General features: G+C 57.8%; 1 protein-coding gene across 2 annotated transcripts; it reads left to right on the forward strand.

Annotated features, from left to right (window-relative positions):
• Window positions 1-1,678: 1,678 nt before the first annotated feature.
• ADAMTS8 (ADAM metallopeptidase with thrombospondin type 1 motif 8) lies at window positions 1,679-21,898 on the forward strand. Of its 2 annotated transcripts, none has more exons than XM_081239189.1 (9): window positions 1,679-3,184; window positions 10,640-10,879; window positions 11,669-11,804; window positions 12,339-12,506; window positions 13,611-13,912; window positions 15,943-16,126; window positions 18,510-18,682; window positions 18,807-18,982; window positions 20,714-21,898. In XM_081239189.1, the coding sequence occupies exons 1-9, from the start codon at window positions 2,150-2,152 to the stop codon at window positions 21,282-21,284; spliced, it is 2,985 nt and encodes a 994-aa protein (XP_081095315.1). In that variant the 5' UTR covers window positions 1,679-2,149; the 3' UTR covers window positions 21,285-21,898. The 2 variants fall into 2 exon arrangements, with proteins under 2 accessions (XP_081095315.1, XP_081095316.1); XM_081239190.1 differs by lacking the exon at window positions 20,714-21,898 and adding an exon at window positions 19,135-19,489 and having other exon boundaries at window positions 1,709-3,184.
• Window positions 21,899-24,441: the final 2,543 nt, after the last annotated feature.

The following is a 24,441-nucleotide window of genomic DNA, read 5'->3' on the forward strand; positions in this document are numbered from 1 at the left end:
AGATACCCCCCTGGCCCGTTGTTGCATTTTGTTTTGTACTGTTTCCACCTGCCATTCTCCTGAGGGCTTTCACCACAAGCCAGGGAGCCCCTCTCAGTCCCAGCGGCAAGGGCACTAGGCGGAAGCATACCTAAGGTAAGCCTGACACCTTGAGGATGCAGTGCAAGTGGCAGGCACCACCCTGGAGTTACCAGCAAGGCACGTACAGCTCCGGGGAAGGGTGGATCCAGAAGGGCGATGGGAGGCCAGCCACGCACGCTCAGCCCAAAGTCCACGACCCAAACTCTCTCCAAAGAAACTTCCAAAGAGCTGTCTTTGGAGGCATTTTATTCTATTTAAAAACAACAACAACTCCCAGAGCCCTCCCAGCTGAAACCAGGAGACCCAAGGATGTCCAAGACTTTCCCTGGTCTGGTTAAATCTCCCACCTGCAGCCATTAATATACACATGGGAGGAAGGGGACTGAGAATAACCGTTGCCTCCCCAACGAAGGAGAAAGAAAGAAAACGTAAGGACCCAAATACTATTGATAATCAGGAGTTCTACTGGGCGGCCGGGGTTGGGGAGATGGTGAATAGGGGACTTTAGGCTCTAGGAAGCAAAGACCGATGATCGCAGTGTTACAAAAGGCCTGAAGCAAATGGGATTACTCATTGCCTGCCCCGGTCAGACTCCCCCAGGGCTGTTATACCATTGTCCTGGGATGAAGTGTTTGGCTCATTTTTGGAAAAGGATTGAAGAGGCCATTCTTTCCATCCCCCTGCCTCCGGAAGTGTTTCGCCAACACTCCAGTTATTCCTGTCTTGTAAATTATCCAGGACAGAATTCTCGGGAGCATGATACAATAAAAAGCTCATCCTTCCTTTCATCTAACTCAAAGCCTTCTGTGTTTCTGAGAAAGCAGAGAGAGGGGACACTTGGAGGGAATTTGCCAGGACTTGCCCTGGGATTCTGTAGTCACTAAGGAACTTTTGTGTCTGTGAGGGGCTCCTGTTCGGGATTAAGAAGCCCTGAGAGTCTCACATTCATGCTGATCCTGCATAGGCGGTGAGGGAGCAGAATGGGCTAAAATGAAGAAGGGGCGACCCCGCCTGTCTGTTGGCACCGCAACCCAGGCGGAGAACTGGGCAGCTGGGGTAGGTGAGCCGGCAAAGGCCCTGAGCCCCAGGAATCTCCCACACTGACAACTCAGAGCCCATCCTTAGAGAACAGGACCCTTGGCCCAGCCCAGACCTGTGCCATTAGGACTGGGGTGCCAGCCAGTGCTGCTTTTTGTGGTCTTGAGAGAGGACCGTACCATTCCCCTCTCCAGGTTTCAGCCCCTCTCATCCCAGGGAGGTGACGTCGTGGGACAGAATGAATCAACTCTCATGTACACTGGTACCCACAGCCATGGGCAGTGCGATGGGAGGTGGGAGTGCCACCTTTCTTGAGGTCCCCGCGCAGCTGAGCACTGTTCCAGTTGAGTTTTCAGGGCCAGACACGAAGCCCCTGGAGCTCAGGTGCCCTCCTCACCAAGTGCTTACCTGCCCCGGCGTGATTCCACCCTGCTGCTACCTACCCTGGCGTAATTTACCCCTGTGCTGGGTTCTGCCCCCAGCCCCCGACCAGGCAGTCACAAAGTCCTTGGCTGCCTTAACCAGGTGGTATTGCTTGCCCCGATCCGCCGCTTGGGGTGAAAACGTGTTTTTTAGCAGACAGAGTGACTTTAATATGACCTTTCTCGCCTCCCTCTTTTGCTTTACAATGAAAAGCTCTGGAACCTTCTCTGGAGATCTCTCTTCTGCACAGTCGGATCCCCGAAGTGACACTGTCGCTGGGACCGGTGTGAGGGTCTCCTGGGGTATGTGTCCCGGGCACTTGGCCTCAGAGGAGGGAGCGACTGGGGTCTCCCCAAGGGCGCTGGTTGAGGGGCCCGTCCAGCACTGGAGGAGTTAATGTGGGACCGCGTAAGCGAAGGGGAAAAAGTTGGAGTTGACACTTAAAGGGGGGCGGGGGGGCGGGGGAGCGAGCCCCGCTGACTCCTGATTGGTTTTACATTTCATCCAAATTTTTTTTCTCTCCTCTCTCGCTCCCTCTTTTCAGTTTCTCTCTCTGATCCCAGGGGAGGGGAAACGGGAATAGTGAGAGATCAAAAATAAACCTCTTATGTCAAAGCCGGGAAGGAAGTATAAATACGAAGGGCTCGGCAGCCCACTCTGGGCTTCCCGGGGTGGGGAGAAGGCAGGGGCGGAGGACGCGCACGCGGACGGGGAGCCAGTTGCTCGCGCTCGGCTGGGCGGGAGGGCGCGGGAGCAGCGGCAGCGCCGCCAGCCGGAGGGGCCGCCCGGGGACCGCCGCCGCCAGGCGCCCACCGGCCACGCGGCCGGCCAGCCGCCCGAGCTCCTGCCCGCGGGGACAGCGGCCGGGCCGCCAGCACCTGCCCGCGCCGGGCCCGCTTCCTCCATCGCCTGCGCCGCAGCCGCAGCCCCCATGCCCCGCGCCGCCCCCCGGTGGCCGCCGCTCCTGCTGCTGCTGCTGCTGCCGCCGCCGCCGCTCGCCCGCGGCGCCCCGGCCAGGCCTGGAGGCGGGGGGCCGGCCTCGGCGCTGGTGGTGCCCACGCGGTTGCCGGGCGGCGCGGGCGAGCTCGCACTCCACCTGTCCGCCTTCGGCCGCGACTTGGAGCTGCGCCTGGCGCCCGACGCCAGCTTCCTGGCGCCCGAGTTCAAGGTCGAGCGCCTCGGGGGCTCCGGCGGGGCGGCCGGGGGCGAGCAGGAGCTGCGCGGCTGCTTCTTCTCGGGCACGGTGAACGGGGAGCCCGAGTCGCTGGCGGCAGTCAGCCTGTGCCGCGGGCTGAGCGGCTCCTTCCTGCTGGACGGCGAGGAGTTCACCATCCAGCCTCAGGGCGCGGGGGGCTCCTTGCACCAGCCGCACCTCCTACAGCGCTGGGGGCCCGGGCGCGCAGCCGCCGCCCAAGCCCAGCCCTGGCCCGGAGCGCCCGAGTGGGAGGAGGAGAAGGGAGAGGGTCGGAGGCAAGAGGACGACGAGCAGGGCGAAGACGAGGAGGCGGAAGGCGCCAGCGAGCCGCCGCCGACCCTGGGGGCCACGAGTAGGACCAGGCGGTTTGTGTCTGAGGCTCGCTTCGTGGAAACGCTGCTGGTGGCCGATGCGTCCATGGCTGCTTTCTACGGAGCCGACCTGCAGGTAGGACTCGCTCTGCCCGGAGACGCCGGTCACCTCCCAGAGTCTCCAAATTCTTCCCTTTCCGTCCCTCTGAGAAAACCCTGCCCGTTCCTCACCCCAGACAAGGTTCTGCCCTTTCTGAGCAAGCCCAGTAACTCCTTTCCTGACCCCTGACACCTGGGCTACCTCCGGCTCCTCCCATGCGTCCCTTCCAGCTTAGAGCGCGGGTCCTGGGCTTCCTCCTCCCTGCTCACCCCCCTCCCTCACATCCTGAACTGAAAGTGGGTTTTAAAGCCCCCCCCCGCCCCCGCCCCAGACACCTGCCCCTCCCAACAGACATGATAAGTGAACATCTGGGGAGAACCTCCACCCCACCCCCACGTCTCCCCGCCCTCTGCTGTCTCCAGACCTGGGAGGCTCCCAGGGAGAGGCAGCTGGGATGGAAAGATTCCCTCTGCCTACAGAACTGAGGCCGCCATAAGTAAAAGACATTGTCTGCAGGGAGTTGAACCTGGAAAGGGGCTGCCCAACTTCTGTGTGCCCAGCTGGTTCTGATCAGGGGCACGGACACCTTGCCAACCTGGCGCTCAGCCCTGGCAGAACTTGGCAGTGCCGGCATCAGCACAACAAGGGAGGGGAACAGAATTTCTGCCTGGGGGCTCAGCCCGGGAAACTGAAGCTTCAGTGGAAAAGGGAAGGAGAAGGGGGTGGGGATCTGAACTCCTCTGGTGAATGTTCCTGGTGGAGCCAGAACTATCCTTGGTCCGCCCAAGCGGCTCTCCGCCCAGACACAGCTCTCTACCGAGCTGGGGCAGGAAAGCTGATTCCAGGGGACAGCTCCTGTAGCCAGGCCATTTCCAACTAGATTCCAAGATGGTGCAGAATCAGCAGGAGGTGTGTGTGTCACCCTACACCCCAACACCTCGTGAAGTGGAAGGGCTCCAGGAGAGGCTGCGCTTTCTCCTCCCTGGGGGAGCGCAGAACCAGAGACGTGCGCGGTGGAGAAGAACTGACCTGCCCAGCGGTCACAGTTTCCTGAAAAAGGCACCTTGGCCGCTGCTGCAGCTCAGTTGCTGCCTTTTCGGTGATGGCAGTCTTGGCTGGGACCCTATACTAGGCTCGGCCTGTGCCCAGCTGTTGCGGGCACCGAGTGCTTCGGCATCCCCTATGCAGCATAGTCTAGACGAGGTGCAGCCGGCCCCCCAGCTTCTCGCCCCAGCTTTCTCACTCTGCAGTCACTGGGAAATGCATTCTAGATGGAAGGGTGGGAAGAGCTGGCCGCTCCCCTGGCTGCTGCCGGGCCGTTAAAGCCCCGCGGGCTCCATGTGCCTGTCCCGGTATTCGGTCCTCCCAGAGCACGGGGAGGCGGCTTGGAGCCGTCAGTGCGGTCTGCCCCCGGGACTGTGGGTCTGCACTGACTGAGTATCTGCTTCCCTGCCTTCCATGAGAGCAGGGGGAGGCACCAGCCGCCTTCCCTGACTCCTTTCCGCAAGCAAGTCCTCCAGAGGGCGGCAGGGGGGTGGGCTTCTCCCGTCTCGGGTGAGGATGGCTACTCCAGCTACCAGGGGCTCCATCAGAAAGCACATTCATCGCCAACCCAGAGCTGAGGGGCTCAGCCCCTCCCGTGCACGACTCCTTTCTGACAGCTGCCTGAGAACCAGGAGGTAGGAAAGCCAACAAGGACATGGAGCAGCAGCACAAAAAGAAATTTGCCTTTCGGTCTTCAGAGCCAGAATGTCCTCCCTGGCGTTTTCCTACCATCTCACTCTGAGCTCAACGCCCAGACACTTCAGATGCTGTCTGTTTGCCTCCAGCACACACTCGGCAGCTCCGGATGTCAGAGCCTTCTGAAAGCAGACGTGCTTGCTGCCGCCAGGGCTCCCAAGCCACTGAAGCCGGGGGCTGGGCTGGGTTCTGCCCAGGTCTGCTGCACCAGACAAGTTGACTTGCTCTTCGCAGGAGCACTTCCACCCTCGTATGACCCCTGGCTGGGTGACCCAGAGCACACTTGCCCCATCTATTTCCCGTGCGCACACACAGGTTTCTGGACCATTCACAGACTGGCACCTCTGCAGCAGCCGGCTCCCTCGGGCCCGGAGAGCGCGTCGCAATAGGCATCGGGCACCCTGAAGACTGAGGTCCTCTCCCTGGGCGGGCGGGGGGCTCCCTCTCTCCTCGGGGCCAGCCCTGCCGTCTCCCCCTTGATCTCATCACGTCATTGCCTGCGTCCTGCTGTCACCGCGCTGGGGTGGGGCAGGGGCCGAGACACAGCTGTCTCTATGACTGGCCCCTGGCCCTCTGCTCCGACCGCTCACCGGCTATGGAGGTGCCACAGAGCAGACCTGAACTTCTCAGCTCCATTTCCTGGGCTTCCTGGCTCAGCCCAGACAGGAGTGGATGTCAAGGGCCGGTTCCCCACGACCTTGCCTGCCCACACCCACCTCCCAAAATGGAGCCTAGTTCTTGACAAGTAACTCTCCGAGGGGCCTCCTGGAGACTTCATTCATACAGACGGAAAAAGCTTCGGGGTGTCCCGGCAACGGGGGCGTGTGAGGAGGATGAAGAGGGCCCTCCCCCTCACCTGTGAAGCGAGGCGTCTGCACTAGGGCATCGATTCTAGCCTAAACGTCGATGAGGCTGCTTCATGGTGAGTCTTCTGGAAAGTTCAGCACCACGTGGACTCAGCACCACCGCTGAGCGTGCTCAATCTGCAGAGTGGTTTCCACGCGCCACCTGGGTGGACATACCTGTGAAAGGGCAGAGGAAGAGAGGCCAGCTCTCGCAGCACCCGAGTGCGGTGCTGTGTCACTGAGCCACGCCGCCTCCTGAGCACCAGGAGGCTCTGAGGCCCTGGCTCCCCTGACATCATCCACGCTGTGGGACTGGGTCACTGAACCCAGCAGCCCAGAGACGTCCAGCCACAGTGCGAGGCCCAGTCCTGAGAAGGAACCACCTTCGAGGCCAAGAGAAAGAATCAGCCGCACGCAAGGCTGGTCTCGCTGCTAAGCGACAGGGGAGTCTCCCAGACACTTGAGTTCAGTCAATCCCTTGACAGGAGGGGCCCTGTCTCCCACCTTCTTCTCTGGTTTCAGAGTTAAGGAGCTCAGACAAAAGGGGCGTTCTGAAAGCAGGGACCACCTCGGAAGAGACCGTTAACTCTGTCTGCATCCGGCCGCAGCTAATTGTTCCCTGGATGAAACTGGAGCAGCAGAGGGGCGAGTGGGGACCGTGCTGCGCCCCATGGTTGGTCTGGGAAGCTGTCCTGCCAGGGCAGCAGCTGCAGGCTGAGCTCCTGAACTCGCTGCTGAGCAGGGAGGGCCCCCAGAGAAGACCAGAGGAGTCCCAAGATTCAGGCTACTAGCAGGTGCTTTCCGGGAAGGGCCAAGTCACAGCCATTTCATCTCCCCTTGCCCTTGCCCCCTGGGGAAATGTCTCCCCCGCCAGCCCTAATACCCGAAGTGGCCAAGTACCCCGGCTTGCCCAGCACAGCCTCCATCTAGGCCTGTTCGTTCTGGCATAATTATTAATAGTCTCATCTTTCACTCTGAAAAGTGTCCTGTTTTGGATAATAACAGAAACAGACACATGCCCGAGTCTCCACAGGCCACGTTATATGCATGTGAAGTATGTTCCCCCACTGGCAGAAGACCAAGTCTTCTCCATCCCTTTGGTCTGCTGCCGTCAGAATGATGGACTATATGAAGTATTTCCCAAAGAGAAGGCCCTAGTATCCAACGGTCTTTGATTCACCACTTCCCCCTCCCCCCCGGGGGTGGGGTGGGCGGGGGGAGTTGGGCAGAGACAACATCAGGGGCACCCTGGCTGGCTTGCTTGAATGCTTTGTTCGGGCTGTGCTGCAGTTTTCCTTGCAGCAGCAAAGAGGGTGGTCGTCAGTGCCGTGATGAAGAGCATAGACTTTGACAGGAAATAGACATGAGTGGCCTTGAGCGAGTCACCCAATTCTCTGTACCTCGATTTCCTCACCAGCCTGACAGGCACAGTTCTACCAATGTCCTGGCAGTGTCTGGAGGAGATGGTAAAATACGGAAGGCACCTGACCCAGAGCCTGGCACACAGTAGGTGCTCGGCGAAGCGTGGCTGGCGCTAGAGTTGCCTTGGGTGATGCATTTGTCAGAGCAGGAGGGCAGGGCGGTCCCACGCCATCAGAGCCGGCCAGCGCTGTGCCAGCTGTGCTGTCGCACGCAGCACAGCCTCTGCTCTGCCTGGACTGTGTCCACTGGGCCCCTTGTGGTGCTGGTAACTGCGTGCTTCGGCGACGTGGCCTTGCCCCTCGCTGCTTGGAGGACGGGGACGGATGAAGGACATCTGTGCAGGACCCTGTCTTCTCTCCAGCTCTTCCTTCCTCTCCCTTTGCTTCTCCCTCCTCCCCAGCAGTCTCAGGCCCCAGAGAGATGCCAGAAGGGAGAGTGATGGCCCCGTTGCTGAGGCCGCAGGGTTTGCACGGTACCACCTCTCCTCTCCCGGCCTCTCCCAGGCGTGCTGCGAGGAGAGCGCTGGGCCCACAGCGTCAGGGATGACGCTCTGAAGAGAAGGAGCTGCTGGAAGTGTGTTTGGCCCGGGCCCAGCCTTCGCCAGACTCCCGCCATAGCTGGCCTTGGCTGCACGGGAGGGAGCTCCGGGGGAGGGATCTCCTCGTTTGTGTCTCAGAGAATCAGAGGGCTATGTCCCAGCCTAGCTGGCGGAGTGTCTTTTCGCTCCTCCAGGTCCTGGGGGCGCCAATGGAGAAGGAGGCCCCCTGAAAAGTGCCCACCTTTCCGTAAGGAGACCCAAGGGCAGGAGATCCCCAGGCCATTCCAGAGTCGGGTTGTGTGACCACCCCGGCCCGGCTGGCCCTGGGCTCTGACCTACCCGACCTGGCTGTGGGGCGGTTGTCTGCTGGGGGCCCTGCTGCAGCCCGCAGCCCGCACCCACGTGGTGCACAGGGAGGTATAAATAAACAGGGCGCGGTAGAGCAAGCGAGCTAACCTTCTCCTTGACTGGCTCCTGGGCCCACTCTCTGTGGGACTGAGTCAGGCCTGCCCTTTTGGACCAGGAGATGGACCGAGAAGCGGGGGCTCACAGACTCCCGGCCGCCCACCCACCCAGGCCCGGTGGCCCTTCCCCCAGGGCGCTGTCAGATGCACAGGCAGCCGGGCCACCGTTCCTCAGAGGAGCTGATGGTGGCTAGAGCATCCCGTCCCCAAAAGTGCAGTGAGGCAAGACAGAAGGGGAGGGGCGCCGGGCCAGGACCGGGGACTTGAACAGAAACTCTGGCCCACACAGTCCTGGCAGCCCTCTTGCGATGGGAATTATCTTCTGAGAAAGCAGCCAGAAGGACCTTCAAATGTCCTCCCGTCTAACCCACCTCCTGGAAGGGAAACGGCTCTCAAGCCAGCTCAGCCCCCCAGTTGTTCCTCGGTGTCGGGAGAAGATGCTGTGAGCTGCCTGAACTCAAGCGAGCAGACTCCAAGAATCTCAGTGTCGGGATGCGCCCCCCCGTGCCGGCCTTTGTGCAGCAATTTGTACGTGTGCACCTCTGGTTTTCATCGGGGACGTGCCCATCGCATGGTCTCTGCTAGTCTGACCAGGCAGCTTGGGAACCAGACCCTTCTGAAACCTTAGGTCTTCCGTTCCTTATTCTGAGCCTTTGGGGACTGCTTCGGAGCATCTGGCATCTCTCATCTTGTCACCTTCTTTGTAAGACGTCAGCTCCCCAGTTTTGAGATTGTGAAGGTGGGACTGAAAGGAAGGCCTCCTGTGAGGAGAGCTTCAGGTTGTCTCGGAAGAAGTTCCCGGACTTGGCCCCTGGTCCTTCCTGGGGTAGGAGACCCCGGACGCAGCAGAGGCCTGGAGGAAGTAGCCCCAGAAAGCTGCCAGTCCTCAGCCCTCGCCCCCAGCTGCATACTGATGTGATTGCTTGTTTCCCTCAGGAATCTGACTCCAGGGGCTGGTGCCAGGTTTCAGCTTTGCTGATAAGATGTTTACATCAGCCTAAACATAGCTGGAGTGCTTGACACACTAAGTAACCTGCCAACCCCTGTTTGTAGGGCTTACAAAATATCTGGCTGGTTGCCTGCGAGGTGAACAGACAGATCCCATTCACACACAACGGGATTCGTCTAGAACTCGCACACATGGCCTCAGCCCATGGAATGTCCGTCTCTAGCCTTTCACCCTCCTCTCCTTCCTTCTTCTGCCACCTTCCAGAACACAGGAGGGAAGAAAGAGAGGCTACAGGAGGTGGTGCCCTAGGGAGCAGGGAGCAGGGCTGGCCGCACCCCTGGCTGGAGGCCTGAAGGCCCGTATGCCTCTGCCCCATTCGTCTCCTGTTCTGTGAAGTCATCCAGGAGGACTCCCTTCTGGAGGTCCTGGAGGCGGAAGAGTGAGCCCCATCGGGCCTCCCCCAAAGCCTTGGGAGCAGTTGGCAGCCCAGGGTTGGGGCAGCGGCCAAGCACCGATGTCAACGCCTTCAGCTGGCCTTGGTGGGACCGGAAGCAGTGGGAGGCTGAGCGCCTGGGTCTCAGCGACCCACCCGATTCTCTCCCACCCCAGGCAGAGGGGAATAAACCCTCTGGGCTGTCCAGGCAGAAGCCAGGAGGCCAAGCCCTGGGAAGCCTACTGAGAAGAGCGTAGACCTCAGAGACAGACACGCTTGGGCTGGCACTCCAGCTTTAAGAGCTGCGCGGCTGTCGACAAGTTATTTAACTTGTGAGAACTTCCACTTCCTCGTTCGTGAAATGGGGATGACAATCCCTACTTCCCAGAGTTATTGTGAGCAGTTAATGAGGTGACACGTGTACCGTCTGTGACTGGTGCAGAGAAGCTATTGTTAGGAGTGACCATCAGAGCAAAGTTTTCCCATCCTGAAGAGTAGGGGTTACCCCAGCAGACATCAGGAAAATTCTCCACGGATTTTAACCTTGGGCGCTCAGATAACTGCTTCTGGGCTGAGGGCGGAGCGGGGATGGGTGGCTGGCAGGGAGACGGTTGGTGTCAAGGTTAAGGTAGAATAACCAGTGCAGTCCACTAGAAGAACTTTCCGTGATGATGGAAATAGTCTGTCTGCTCAGTCCGATGCAGTAGCCACGAGCCATACACGGCTATTGGTGCTCTTGAAATGTGGCCAGTGTGGCAGAGGAGCTAGGATGTTAATTTTATTGAATTTTAATGGATTCAGATGTCCATGGCCACATGTGGCTGGTCAGGATGTTAAACACTTAAGCTTTGGAGCCAGGCGTTCTGGGTTCACACGCTGGTTGACACACTGGCTCTGGGACCTTGGGCCACCTACTGAGCCGTGAATTTCTTATATGTACAGTGAAGAGAAGTAATGCCAGGGCCTCGGGGGTTTGGTGAGCCTTCACCGAGGTGCTATGTACCGAGGCCCAGCACACAGGGTGCATAACTCGGCGTGACGGCAGGGGCGGGCGGCAGCCAGGAGATCTCCCCCTCCCTCTCCACCCCTGCTTCCTGCAGAACCACGTCCTGACGCTGATGTCTGTGGCGGCCCACATCTACAAGCACCCCAGCATCAGGAACTCCATCAACCTGATGGTGGTGAAGGTGCTGATCGTGGAGGATGAGCGATGGGGTCCCGAGGTGTCCGACAACGGCGGGCTGACGCTGCGCAACTTCTGCCGCTGGCAACGGCGCTTCAACCAGCCCAGCGATCGGCACCCCGAGCACTTTGACACGGCCATCCTGCTCACCAGACAGGTCTGGGGCCTCTGGGAGCCGGGGGCAGGCTGGGAGGGCGCGCCGAGGGGACCAGACACGGGGACCGGCTCCCTGCTGGCCCCAGCTAGACACCAGGAGCCTCATGTGTGGACAAGAAGGAGGAGGTCACGAGGACATGTAGGAGGTATTTGCGAGGCAAGGAGAGAAATTCGTGGGGGCTCTTCTCCAGAAGTTTGTGACCAGCTGTCTGCTGAGGTCATAACAAGAGGAAACGGGCTCAAACTGCCCAGAGAGCAATATGGAGCTGGAACTAAGACAGGAGGTCCAGCTGCAGTGGGGGTTAAAGCCAGTGGAGGTAACCAGGGGGTCCCCTCAAGCTTTCCCCAATGGCAGGAGGCCTGCCCATCTCCCTGGTGTGGTTTAAACAGATGGCTTCCTGAAGGCCAGCAAGTGTGATCACGTGTGGAGACCCTGCTCACCCCCCAGGCCGCACGCACAACCCCAAGGCGAGTGCTGCGGTTTTTAGCCCCACTTTACAGCTGGGGAAAGCGAGGCACAGAGCTGCCACCCCGTGGCAGCGCCCGCAGTCAGGCCCCGGCCACCTCGTTGTGGGGTCCACACCCTTAACCACCGCCAGGCTCTCCCACCTCCCGGGACAAGCTTTCAGAGTCCCCGGCAGCCCGAGCACACGCCGACACAGAAGGAGAAACGGCCTTTGGGGAGAAATAGGGATTTGGCTTAAAACGTGTCCTGCGTCTCCGGAGGCGCAGGAATGGGAAGGGTTTCCGTCCTGTGTCTGTCCTCACATCCCGCTCTCTCCGCGAGCAGAACTTCTGCGGGAAGGAGGGCTTGTGTGACACCCTGGGCGTGGCGGACATTGGCACCATCTGTGACCCCAGCAAGAGCTGCTCCGTGATCGAGGACGAGGGCCTGCAGGCGGCCTACACTCTGGCCCACGAGCTCGGTAAGGCTCGCCACACCAGAGGCCTGGGCTGCTGGACCGGGTGGGAGGACCCGCCCTCCCGAGTCCAGCCGGTGAGGCCCCCCCAGGACCCTGCCGCCTCTCGGGGCCACCCCTCCTCATTCCGGCAGGGTGACTCTGCCCTCGTGCTGTCTCCACCCCCACCCTGAGCACGGGGCCATCCTCAGAGGTCACCAGGGAAATGCCAGTGCTCAGGTAGAGCCGTGGGGCCGCATCCCGGCTAAGCAGTCAGGATTCTGGAAGGTCAGCTAGCGAATGACTGAGACGAGTGTGAATCCGCACAGGCCCCGGCAGAAAATAAAGGGACCCCGGTGTTCCTGGTGCTCTGAGCAAGCTTCCTGGGAGAGGACAGCCAGGCAGGGCGGGCCGGGAACAGTCTCTGAGGAATAAGTGGAGCGCTGTGGTGGTCCCTCGGGGAGCTGGCGCTGCGTAGGCCTTCAGAGGCCCTCTGCCCCCTGGGCGGACGGCTGAGGGCAGTGGCGACGCTGGGTGGACCGCGGGTCTCGTCCTCCCCAGGGCACGTCCTCAGCATGCCCCACGACGACTCCAAGCCCTGTGCTCGGCTCTTCGGGCCCCTGGGCAAGCACCACATGATGGCGCCCCTCTTCGTCCACCTGAACAAGACGCTGCCCTGGTCCCCCTGCAGCGCCATGTACCTCACGGAGCTCCTGGACGGCGGGCACGGTAGGTCCCCCAGGCTCCTCCCTGGCTGGCAGCCGGCACCTGCAGCGCAGACATCTCGGCCTGGGAGAGACTCAGGAGCTATGTCCCCGCCACCCCGCCGGGCTCAGTGTTCAGACCACTCCACAGAGCATGCCCTTCCTTGGCCCAGCTTCCAGCAGCCCCTTTCGATTATCCCACAGAGCAGGTGGAAGTAGGCTGAGAAGGTCTGTCTGGAGGAGGTGGGTTCGAACAGAGCTCGAAGGAATGGAAGAATTTTTGTCGTGCAGAGGGGAGAAGGGAGCTTCTGGCTGGAGCGATAGATCGATCACAGGGTAGCGTGCAAATGGCAGAGAGGCAGGAAGCGCCCCGTGAGGGCAAGGAGTGGGGCGAGGTGCTTGGTGAATACAGCCTGACTTGTTGAGTAAAGCAGTGAAAACACAACTGGTTCTTTTTTTTTTTTTTTTTTTAGTCTCTGCTTTACAACAAAGTGAATCAGTCATACGTCTGTTCCCACAGCCCCTCCCTCCTGCGTCTCCCTCCCTTCCACCCTCCCCATCCCACCCCTCCAGGCGGCCACAAAGCACCGAGCCAATCCCCCCGCGCCACACGGCCACCCCCCACCATCCATCCACCCCACGCCCGGCAGTGTATACACGTCCATGCCTCTCCCCCGCCCTGTCACAGCCCCCACCCCTCCCCATATCCCCAAGCCCACCCCCAGTAGGTCTGTGTCTCTATTCCTGTTTTACCCCTAAGTTCTTCATGACATTTTTTTACAACTGGTTCTTGATTCTTGGTACAAAAATAATAGATTATCCAACATCAATACTTCGGCTTTATTTCTCCTGGCCTGGTTTTTAAGAGTCCATTTACATCCGCAATTATACCGTGACGTAGGTTAGTGTTACAATTAGCTGGCCTTCCCTAGGTAGACACTGAATGCATGTAAGATGTTCTGGATACCAAAAGAAATGCAACCCTTCAAACAAACAATTGCTACTGATGGTCTAAACTTGGAGGAGCTTCTGTGGATGACTGAGTGCTGACGGTTTGTAGGTGGAGGTCAAGGAGGCCTCGAGTGTGATTGGGGGGACCCTTCTTCCTATTCCTCTGCTTCCTCCACAGGAGACTGTCTCCTGGACGCCCCTACCTCGGCCCTGCCTCTGCCCACAGGCCTCCCAGGCCGCAGGGCCCTCTACGAGCTGGACCAACAGTGCAAGCAGATGTTTGGGCTGGGCTTCCGCCACTGCCCCAACACCTCTGCTCAGGACATCTGTGCCCAGCTCTGGTGCCACATGGATGGCGCCGAGCCCCTTTGCCACACGAAGAATGGCAGCCTGCCCTGGGCGGACGGGACGCCTTGCGGGCCCGGGAGCCTCTGCTTGGATGGCCGCTGCCTGCCTGAGGAGGAAGTAGAGAAGCCCAAGGTGAGGGACGGCCACTGGGAGTGGGGGACAGGGAGAGGGAGGGCTGCTTCCAAGGAGGAAACCACAGTTGAGATCCACGAACTAAGAGACTCTGGGCCTGGGGGCAACTCTGAGGGAAAATCACTCACCTCTGGACAAAGCAAAGCATATTTATCCGAAGCCGAGAGGAGCTGTTCAAGTCTGTACTCAGAGCCGATGGATGACGTCAGCAGGGCTCCGGGCATTTGGGGGACTCCGCCTCTGGGGCTGCCGCGGAGTCGACTTGAGGCTTGGTGCTAGGTGTGGAACACTCCAGTGCAAAAGCAGTTGTGGGGACGCAACAAACAGAAGCCGTTATGAATTCTATTATAAACAGGTAGCGTGACGGCACAGGCGGGACATCCAATCCAGAACGAGGGGAAGGTACTCCTATCCTACCCGTGTCGGAGCCGAATGCATAGCTAGGGGTCAGGAGAGTGAGAGTAATTGTGGGAACTCCTTGCTCAAGGAGGAGGGAAGGAGGAATCAGATCACGTCTGACCAGGCAGAGAAAACCTGGCAGAGTAAACTCGCAAGGAAAGGCAAGGCAGTGCCAGTGAGAGTTTTTAAATGATTTGCTTCTTTGCCCTGCTCTTAATACATCCTAACCGTGAGGCTGATTACATTTCTCTGCGAGTCACTGAGCCGTCTGTGAAACGGCATCCACCGGGTTCGCAGCCTGGGCCTGGCCCAGCTCTGAATCACCAGGGTGGCCTGTGCGCTCACCCTCTGGAGGGCTGTCCTCGGGGGGTGCTTCCATTGCACTGAGGCCCGGGAGCCCGCGGGGGCGGGGAAACCACATGCTTCTTCTAAGCCTGAGCCAGGACGGGATCCACGGATTCATTCTCAGCCCCCTCCCAGCCCACACCCCGACACTGAGCTTCTCCCAACCCTGTCCTGTAGCGTGTGCTTCACACGTTCCTGAGGGGAGAGGCAGGGAGGGAGCCCATCCAACCTTTCCCAGCACCACAGCCAAGCCCAGTACAGGGAAAGGTGGCCAGAAAATGATCACGGGATGATGCTTATCCCCTATTTTCAAGGGGAAAAGACAGATCATAAAATACTGTATATATATATATATATGTGTATATATATATATATATATATGTGTGTGTGTATGTGTGTGTATATATATATATATATATATATATGTATATGACAGAATCATATCTGTGTAAAATAAAACCTGGCACCTTCATGATTCTATAGTCAGAGCAAAGGTACAAAAGGATATTGATGAAAATCATGTCAATTGTTTCATCTGGGTAGTGGTATTTTGTAAGCGTTACTTTCTTTTTTATACCTTTCTGTATTTTTCATTTTTTATATGAGGACGTATGACTTCTGCAACTTTTTAAAAATTATTTTCATTCTGAAAACTTAATGAACCCACCCAAGGCAATGCCTTGTCCTCAGGGTCAGTTGTAAAGTTGGAAGCAACTCTAGTTTAGTTCCCAGCACCATCCTACCTGGCAGCTGGCAGACTAGTGGCCACACCTCCTAGAGATGAGTCCTTCAGATCAGAACTTACCTGCCTCAGCACTGGTGGCATCTGGGCTGTGTGCATCCTGGCTGTGGGAGGCTGTCGTGCTCGTGGCTGGATGTTTAGCAGCACCCTGTCCGCCACCCGCTCGAGGCCAGCAGCCTATGCCCTGCCCAGCTGTGACAACCACAGGGTCTCCGAACACTGCCACGTGTCCCGGCCGATGGAGAACCGCTGCGCTAGACCCAACCTTATTCCCATAAAAGTGTTTCACTCAGCAACTCCTGTTGAGTGCCTTACATAGGGCAAGGCACTGTTGTAGACAGCAGGGGCCAGCCGCGAGCAAGGCCAGCACAGACTGTGATCCGGGAGCCGTGGCTGCATGGGCCACACAGCCCCTGCACAGATGAATCAGGCAGTTTACCGAACAGCATGCACCAGGACGGGCGCAACTAGGCGAGGAGGTCACACCAAGAGCCGAGGCCTCCTGCCCTCTGCTCCCCACTCAGCTCAGCCTTGTGTGTTGCAGGCCGTGGTGGATGGAGGTTGGTCCCCGTGGGGACCCTGGGGAGAATGTTCACGGACCTGCGGAGGAGGAGTACAGTTTTCACACCGCGAGTGCAAGGACCCCGAGCCTCAGAACGGAGGGAGATACTGCCTGGGTCGGAGAGCCAAGTACCAGTCGTGCCACACGGAGGAGTGCCCCCCTGATGGTAATCGCCACACGGGCCAGAGCAGCTGCTGTGTTGCCTGCAGCAGATCCCCAGAGGAGTCCGGGGGTCTCCCGGGCACAGAGCTTTCCTGGGTGCAGACATAAATGGTTGAGAGCAGCCCGTGGCGACCCAGGACACCTCTCCCTGTCCGGGGAGAGCCTGGCAGAGTCAAGGAGAGACACTGCCCCGGTCTTCCAAGATGCGGAGATGGAGGGCGTCACTCCCAACCAAACTTATTCATTAGAGCTGGGGGAGGGCTTTGCAGCGGGGCGAGCGTCTAGGATAACGTCTGAACCCTCGTCTGTATGCAGAATGGAGGCGTTTTCCAAAGCCAGGGTCAGAGCCAAACCTCCAGTATCTTTCCAGCCAACATCCAGCTCAGGGCGGAGGGAAGATTTCTGCATCTGACCCTAGGGCACATTCCCCCTGAGAAGAGTTGCCCATCTCCCCTTGGAGCGTGGTAACTGCCTGGCGGCCCCTTCTTGGGAAGCAGCCCCACCTCTGCCTCTCCTGGGGACGTCCTTCCCAGTGCCTGCTAGAAAGCCCACACATTAACGCAGGGGCAGCAGACCACGTGAGAGCAAACCACTGCAGGTCTCTTCCCCACCATCCCATCCAGCTCCCCTTGTGCAGCCCCAGGAAGTATTGGCAGGCAGCAAACGACAAGCAGAGAGATGCATCCAAGCGCAGAGGCATACTGGCATTGGAATGGTGTCTAATGAGGGAATCTGGAGGCTTTGCAGTTTTGCAAGATGAGGAGGATCAGTGACGGCAGGAAGCTCTAGAAACTCTGCCCTGGAACCGTGAGAGTCTGCCTGGCACACGGGTGAAGCGTTCCTGGGGGAATGAGAGAGAGAGAAAGGGGAAGGGAATGAATATAGGCACGAATGAATGCGGTAGACACGAACCATAGGTGAGATACCATGATTTCCGGTGCACCGAGACCAGCCATCTCAGTCAGTGAGTGTTTTGGTGCCTCTTGTGTGCGTAGAACTGGAATAGGTGTTATAATGACATAAGAAGCATGTTCTCTTCCTCAGGGAAATGCAGGTCTTGTTAGAGATCCAAACCCCTTTTACAGAGCAATTAAAGGTCAATCTGTGAGGCACAGACCCCCCAGACTGACAAGGAATCCAGAGCGAGGAGAGGCCTGGCCTGGCCGGAAGCTTCTTGGGGAGTCAGGGCTGAGCGGGGCCTGGAGGGCTGAGACAGGGATGAGGTGCAGGAGGCCGTGCTGCAATGGGGGCTAGGATCCCCCCCCAGGGCACAGCTGAGCAGAGCGGGCCAGCGTTTCCAGGCCAGCCAAGGGTGCGTAAAAGCTAAAATAGCCTCAGGAGGTTCTCTGTGCTGGCTGTCCCATCAGGTCACCTGGGAAGCTTTTCCAAACACAGAGGCCCAGACGCCTCAGGTGTCCTGACTCAGAATCTCAGGAGGAGTGCGTGGCCAACTGGGATTTGAAGCTCCTCAGACCGTGCAGATGTGCAGCTGGCGTGGAGAGCCTTGGTAGTAAGAGCGGGTTTAACTTCAGGATTATGGAAGGGAAAAACCCAGGTCTTACTTCAGACAGATTGTTCTGGAGGCAGCATGCAGCAGGACGGGAGAGGAAGCAGGCTGTGTGTCGGAGGCTGGGCACCAAGTCTCGCAGGAAACCACAGGCCTTGGCTTGTGAGCAGTGGACCAAGATGCTGACAGTGGGAAGGAGACATTTAAAATCACAGATCGTCCTGAGAAGAGTACAGGACTTAATGACAGGTTGGAAATAGTGGATGTAGATGCGCAAATATTCAGAAGATACCAGGGTTCCGGTCTCAGGCTGGAATTTGGTAGCATCACCAAATGAAACTCCAGCCAGTTCTTCATATGGAGAAACCATATGGAGTTGGGCCTCACTGAGCTGGAGGTAATTGCAGCATCTACAAATGGAGCTCCCCCAGAGAGACCCAGAATTACAGCAAGTGGGGTGGAGAGGCAAGGTCAGAACTAGAGATGTCGATCTGGGAGCCTGTGGCCACATGTCCACGGAGGTCAAGATAAATCACGATCAGCAGAGGCCCCAAAACATAACTCCACGTGTCATTCTGTGCTTCCCCTGTCCCCACCTAAATGTATTCATCTGTAAAGCAGAATTAATATTCTCCCCAAACGGGAAGACTATTTTCCCCAGAAAGCCCAGCTGAGGCTGGCTGCTCCTTTCCTTGCCCCGTGAGTCAGGCCTTAAGTCGGTGTCTAGGAAAGTTGGGGCCAGGTGACACTGGACCTGTGTCCTCGGGTCGGGTCAAGTCCGGGAGGAAGAAGTGTGCCCAGAATCTCGGCATTTCTCCCATGGGGTCCTCCCTGCTTCAGCTCAGCCTGTTAACTCCATGCCCTCTCGCCCTCATTTTAGGGAAAAGCTTCAGGGAGCAGCAGTGTGAGAAGTACAATGCCTACAATTACACGGACGTGGATGGGAACCTGCTGCAGTGGGTCCCGAAGTACGCAGGGGTGTCCCCCCGGGACCGCTGCAAGCTGTTCTGCCGAGCCCGGGGGCGGAGTGAGTTCAAAGTGTTCGAAGCCAAGGTGAGGATCCTTCTGGAACTCAGGTGCACAGGTGTGGAGGAAGGCCCCCTGGCCTGAGCCCGAGAGTGGGCGGCGTCAGTGCTCACTGGGCCCTCTGACCGCCCCCCTCCCTTCCCCACTGCAGGTGATCGACGGCACCCTGTGCGGGCCCGAGACTCTGGCCATCTGTGTCCGCGGCCAGTGCGTCAAGGCCGGCTGTGACCACGTGGTGGACTCGCCTAGGAAGCTGGACAAATGCGGCGTGTGCGGCGGCAAAGGCAACTCGTGCAGGAAGGTGTCCGGTTCCCTCAACCCCTCCAGGTGGGTCTCCCCAGAAGTTCTGTCCCCAGCTGCACGAGCGGACCGGGCTTTGGAGTCCCAGGGGCCTAAGTTTGAATTGTGGCTGCTACTCCATCCCCGTGGAGCACTGAGCTTCAGTTTCTTCATAAAGCGCGGTGTCCTCTCTATCTCAGAGTCGCTGTGACGAGGCACGAGATGGGCAGAACACTTGGCCCAGGGTCTGGCCCGCAGAGATGACGGCTCTCGGGGCAGCCAGAGGCCACTCGGATAGGGATGTGTCTTCTCTGAGTCAACTGGCAGTAGAGCTACACTGAGTAACCGGGACCTTTGCCAGAAAGCAGCTCTTCCAGGCCTGCTGTGGGAAGGACATTTCACCCTAATCTGATGGGCCCTGCCCTTTCTGCAGGTGGATCTTCAGAAACGGGGGCCCACAGGGGGGTCTTGGCAGCCTCAGGGCTTCACGGATCTGAGAACTCCAGACGCTTTCTCACACCTTAAAGCCACACGTTCATAAAGCTCCTATATCTATCTGTTTAAGTGTTTCCACTTCTGTGGGCTCGACGGACTCCTAAAATACGTCTATTGGGGCCACGACCGTTACTCCCCTTTTACAGATGAGGAAGCTAAGGCACAAAGAGATTACATGACTCTTCTAAGGTCACAGTGGTAGGTCATGGCGGCCAGAGGTGAGCCTAGGTTTATCCACTCCCGGGCGGTTTTTTCCTGTCCCACACACACTTCCCGGGGAGGAAGGGCTAGGGCCTGCGGCCACACTGCGCCCCCAGCTGGCTCCCTCGCTCGCTCTCCTCTCATCAGCCTCAGAAAACAGAATCCGCCTACGGCAGACAACTCAGGAGTCTTTTCAAATTTAAACTCAAAGGATATAGAAAAAAGCAGCACGGGGTGTGGGACAGTCAGACACCGAGTCCCTTCCCAGAGCTCTCTCAGGCATTAGACGTGGGGCCTGGGGTCCTTTCTCAGCTGCCCAGTGGGCGTGAGGCAAGGGCAGCAAAGAGCAGAGTGACCGTCCTCCTCAGTACTCCTCCCTTCCCTCCCAGCCCACGAAACCAAATACTTCTGCCCCAAAAGAGAAGAAGAAGAATTAAGGTTTCTCCATCCCACGTAAAGCCCCAGACCCACAATAAAGTTGAAACGTTTTCCCCAAACAGCATCCCAGCACCCCAGACAGCCCCGCTCATGGTGCTGGGCACGCCCAGAAGAAGCCTCCTCAGAGCAGGCTGTGTTGACCTGCCTCCTGCCCTAGAGCCACGATAACCAAATCCCAGCAACTGATGGACTCTTAAGAGGTGGCGTGAGGCGTCCATCTGGTCAGCTTCTGGAATCGGTGTGTGGATCAGATTTTTCCACATGGGTGTGAGCTCTGGGATGAAAGTGGTCAAGCAAAGTTTATACCAGTGCAAGGAGCTGCACGTGCCTGAGATCTCTTTTCAGCCAAGAGCCCAGGTTTGGCAGCAACGGCTCAGCGCTCACCCCCTCTAGGCTGCCTTCCCCTCTGTGCTATTGTCGAGATCTAAACTCCAAACGTTTGAAATAGAGCTCCCAGGCCAAGCAAAAGTCCCGGTGTACCAAGTGTTCCTGTTGGCCTCAGCAGCTAATCTACTGAGCACTTTGGGGCGACTACTTCCTTATTTGCTAGCAAACTTTTGTCCGCCCACCCCCAGTCCCCGCATGCTGACTTCCTGAGCACTGGGCTGGGGAGCCACGGGTCCTAAAGGTGTCTTCCTGTCATAGTTATGGCTACAATGACATCGTCACCATCCCAGCTGGCGCCACTAACATTGACGTGAAACAGCGGAGCCACCCAGGGGTCCAGAACGACGGCAACTACCTGGCCTTGAAGACGGCCGACGGGCAGTACCTGCTCAATGGAAACCTGGCCATCTCCGCCGTGGAACAGGACATCCTGGTGAAGGGCACCATCCTCAAGTACAGCGGCTCCATCACCTCCCTGGAGCGGCTGCAGAGCTTCTGGCCCCTGCCTGAGCCCCTGACCGTGCAGCTCCTGACAGCCCCTGGGGAGCTCTTTCCCCCCAAAGTCAAGTATACCTTCTTTGTCCCTAATGACGTGAACTTCAGCATGCACAGCAGCAAAGAGAGAGCGACGACCAACGTCATCCAGCCCCTGCTCAACGCGCAGTGGGTCCTGGGAGACTGGTCTGAGTGCTCCAGCAGCTGCGGGGCCGGCTGGCAGCGGCGGGCGGTGGAGTGCCGCGACCCCAGAGGCCAGGCCTCCACCACCTGTGACGAGGCTCTGAAGCCTGAGGATGCCAAGCCGTGCGGAAGCCAGCCGTGCGCCCCGTGATCCGGCGGGCGGGCCAGGCTTATGCTCATGGACTCGGGGCACGGGGTGCAGACCAGGGTCACGCTACGGTGACCCCACGTCTGGGGGTGGCGTGGCCTGCCTACCCAGGTGCCCCACTGCTGCAGCTGGGCGTGAATCCATGGGGGGAGGAGAGGAGAGGAGACAGACCACAGATGCTAAAGTCTACTATCTAGTGGGTTGGACCTTGCTTGGGTTCAAGTAGAGGGCATAGGTTAAAAGGTAAAGAGTACTCTTACGGACCCAAAAAGAAGACTTGGTCAGCCTGTTTGCAAAGGACTAACAAAGTTAAACGAAAAAAGTTTTTTCTACTTGGTTCCCTCGTTAAATAATCTACCTCAGAGGGGAAAAACTTAGTCAAAGAGAGATGTGGAGTAGGGGTGGATTGTGAGTGTCAAAGCAAGCACTGTAGCTGCACCCTGAACTGTCTTCAGAAATGCCCAGGAGTGCCTTCAGTATTAAACCCATCGCCTGGAGGGCTGCGAGTCGCAGGATTGTGGAGAGCCCCGTGTTCTCAGGCTCCCACCTGCAGGGGTGGATCCACTTCAGGTATTTATGCAGATGTGTCTCTGAACTAAAGTGTGATCTTGCGCCAATGGAGTGGTCTGATCTGGTTCGGTATTGCTTTGGAAAGGGCAGGGGACCCAGGGCCCAAGGACAGAGGCTAAAACTAGGTCGGCTCACCTTGAGCACAGCCAGGGAAGCTGGCACCTTGCCTGCACCTCTGAGGCCTCCCCCGAGTTCTCACGTCTGCTGAATCCAGGTCATTCAGGCAAGTCTTTATCCGCATAATCTAGACCAGTGGTTCTCAAACTTTAGTGGGCATTAGGGTCATCTAAAGGTCTGCTTGAGACACCGATGGCTACGCCCCACCCCAGAGTTCCCGATTCAGCGGGTCAGGGGCCTGAGAAACCACATTTCTAACAAGTTCCCAGGTGACATGGAGGCTGCTAGTTTGGGGTCCGCACTCTGAGAACCACTGCTCTAGTGGAAGCTTCCAGCTCTGAGGTAACAAAACGTTATTCTCGAGAAAGCCCATGCTACTCCACTCTGCATATGTCCTCATCCTCACATTTACATACTGACCAGGCAGAGATACAAGATTCTCCTCGCATCTGAGGAATGCTGCACCTGTTTCTAAGTAACATCATCCCAATGACCTCAGCTCCTTCTCTCCACGCCAAATGTCATTCCCAGCTCACAACTCTTTTGACCCAGACAAATTGCAACTGTCCCAATCAGCCCTTTTACATAGCCTGACCTTCCCCACTAGCCACCTGAAACCTGCCTGAGAGCCTCCCAAGTCCCATTTTCCCTCCATGTCACCTCATCTCTTCCTGGTCAGATGAAGCCCCCGGCTTGACTTCCATATGGTCTGGTGTAGAGGGAGCTCAGTCCTTGGTCATAGTGGGCGAAAAGGAACAGACGACATCAAGAAATGACATTCTAGGGAAAAGGAGGAAAATATCTAAATTTGCATCGTCCCTTTTCCTGTCACCATTGACCCCACCCCCCCTTGTCCTTCCCTTTAGCTTTCTCTCAAGACCCCTTCAAGTAAAAAGTGACCTGGGCAGAGAGGATGCTACATGGAACCCTTGTGTAAATGAGGAAAAGGTGCCCACTGGGAGGACTCAGGCCTTTGGGACACCGGCAGGGCAAACAGGCAGGGATTTCAGCCCCTACCGTGCCCTCAGCTGGTCGTCTTCGTGTGGTGCACACCCTACACGATGGCCGTGGACACAGCTGACCACTTTTCCCTGACTGCCGGCTTTTAGTGAGTGGGAGGCCGGGCTTACCTAAGCATAAACAGTCACACACACCGGCACGTTGCTGACGACCAGGAAAGCCAGATCTGTCCTTGCTGTGAACCAGCTTTACTGAGATTGATCGTATGTTCCTGCAACCCTTCATCTCCTTCCATTTCTCACTCTCCCCCAAATAATCAAGGCCAGGTGTGTCCCCATTAACCACCCACGCCATTCCAGCTGTGCCATACCTAGAGCCTGCATCATTACCAGGCACAGAGTTTGCCCTGGAGTTCAGCTGGCAGCTGGGCTGCTGATGTGCAAAGCAGAATGGAATCCAGCTTGGCTCTTCCTTGCTGTGTGGGCTCAGTGAGGCTCACAGAATACTTGTTTGTGTCTGGAAACTCAACAGCTGCAGCTCGGGGACTCAGAAAACAGATCTGCAGAGAGAGACCATGCCATCATTTCCCCCAGCCTACCACGACCACCCTTCTAGCCCAGAGAAGGGAAGGTTGCATTTCCTCTGCTGAGAGCTTGCATTTTCCAGCTAGAGCTCCTCGCAGAAATGGTGGTGGTGCCTCCTCGTGAAAGCCCACAAGGCCCTGACTCAGCAGGTAACTTGGTCATGCCTCTGGATCCTCCGAGCTCCTGCCAGAAATATTTCAAAGGTGGTACATTAGCATCGAAGTCCATTTCCAACCTCTGTGCGCAAGACAAGTGAATCCTTGTCCGGGGTTTATTCTCTGCCCTTTATTCTCCTATAGCTGACCAGAGGGTTTTGTGAATCTACAAAAGCATGTTCCCCGGCCCGCTTTAGTAAACCACACTTCTCTCCCAGGGGTGATGGGAATGTCTTCCCACCAGCTCCACACCTTGCTCTCTGATGACGTCCGCTAGGCTTTAGATCCTTCGTGTTTGGGCATTTTAGCCAGTGGACCCTCTTACTGAGGACTTTTCCTCCGTCCTAGCATCCAAACATTAGTGCTTCTTGCTTTCCCCTGGAGCCCTCTTCATTTTTACCAAGGCTTCCTACCACCACCAAAACAAACAAATAAACAAAAAAGACAAGAACAAGAGGAAAGTTCTTAAGAATATGTTGTCTTTTGCTTTGTTGTCATATCTCTGTGTGGTCCAGACAAATAGAGTGGCTTTGTCACAGCTTCACTCTCAGGCCTGTGAAGTGAGGTGGTACCTCTGCTGTGCGCCAGGCCCTCGCACGCGGCCTGAGTCCCCCAGAGTCCGAGTCTCCCCTGGTCGCAGGGAAAGAGGCTCCGGGGCCCGCAGCGATCTCGGCTCTGTGCGCTATGCCTCGGATCTCCAAGCCCCTCCGGGAAGCAGCGGGGCACCCATGGCTGTCGGGGAATGAGGAATGGTTTGTCCATAAGAGTGACCAG

The sequence above is a fragment of the Mesoplodon bidens genome, assembly GCF_964165515.1.
Source record: "Mesoplodon bidens genome assembly, chromosome: 7".
Taxonomy (NCBI): Eukaryota; Metazoa; Chordata; class Mammalia; order Artiodactyla; family Ziphiidae; genus Mesoplodon; species Mesoplodon bidens.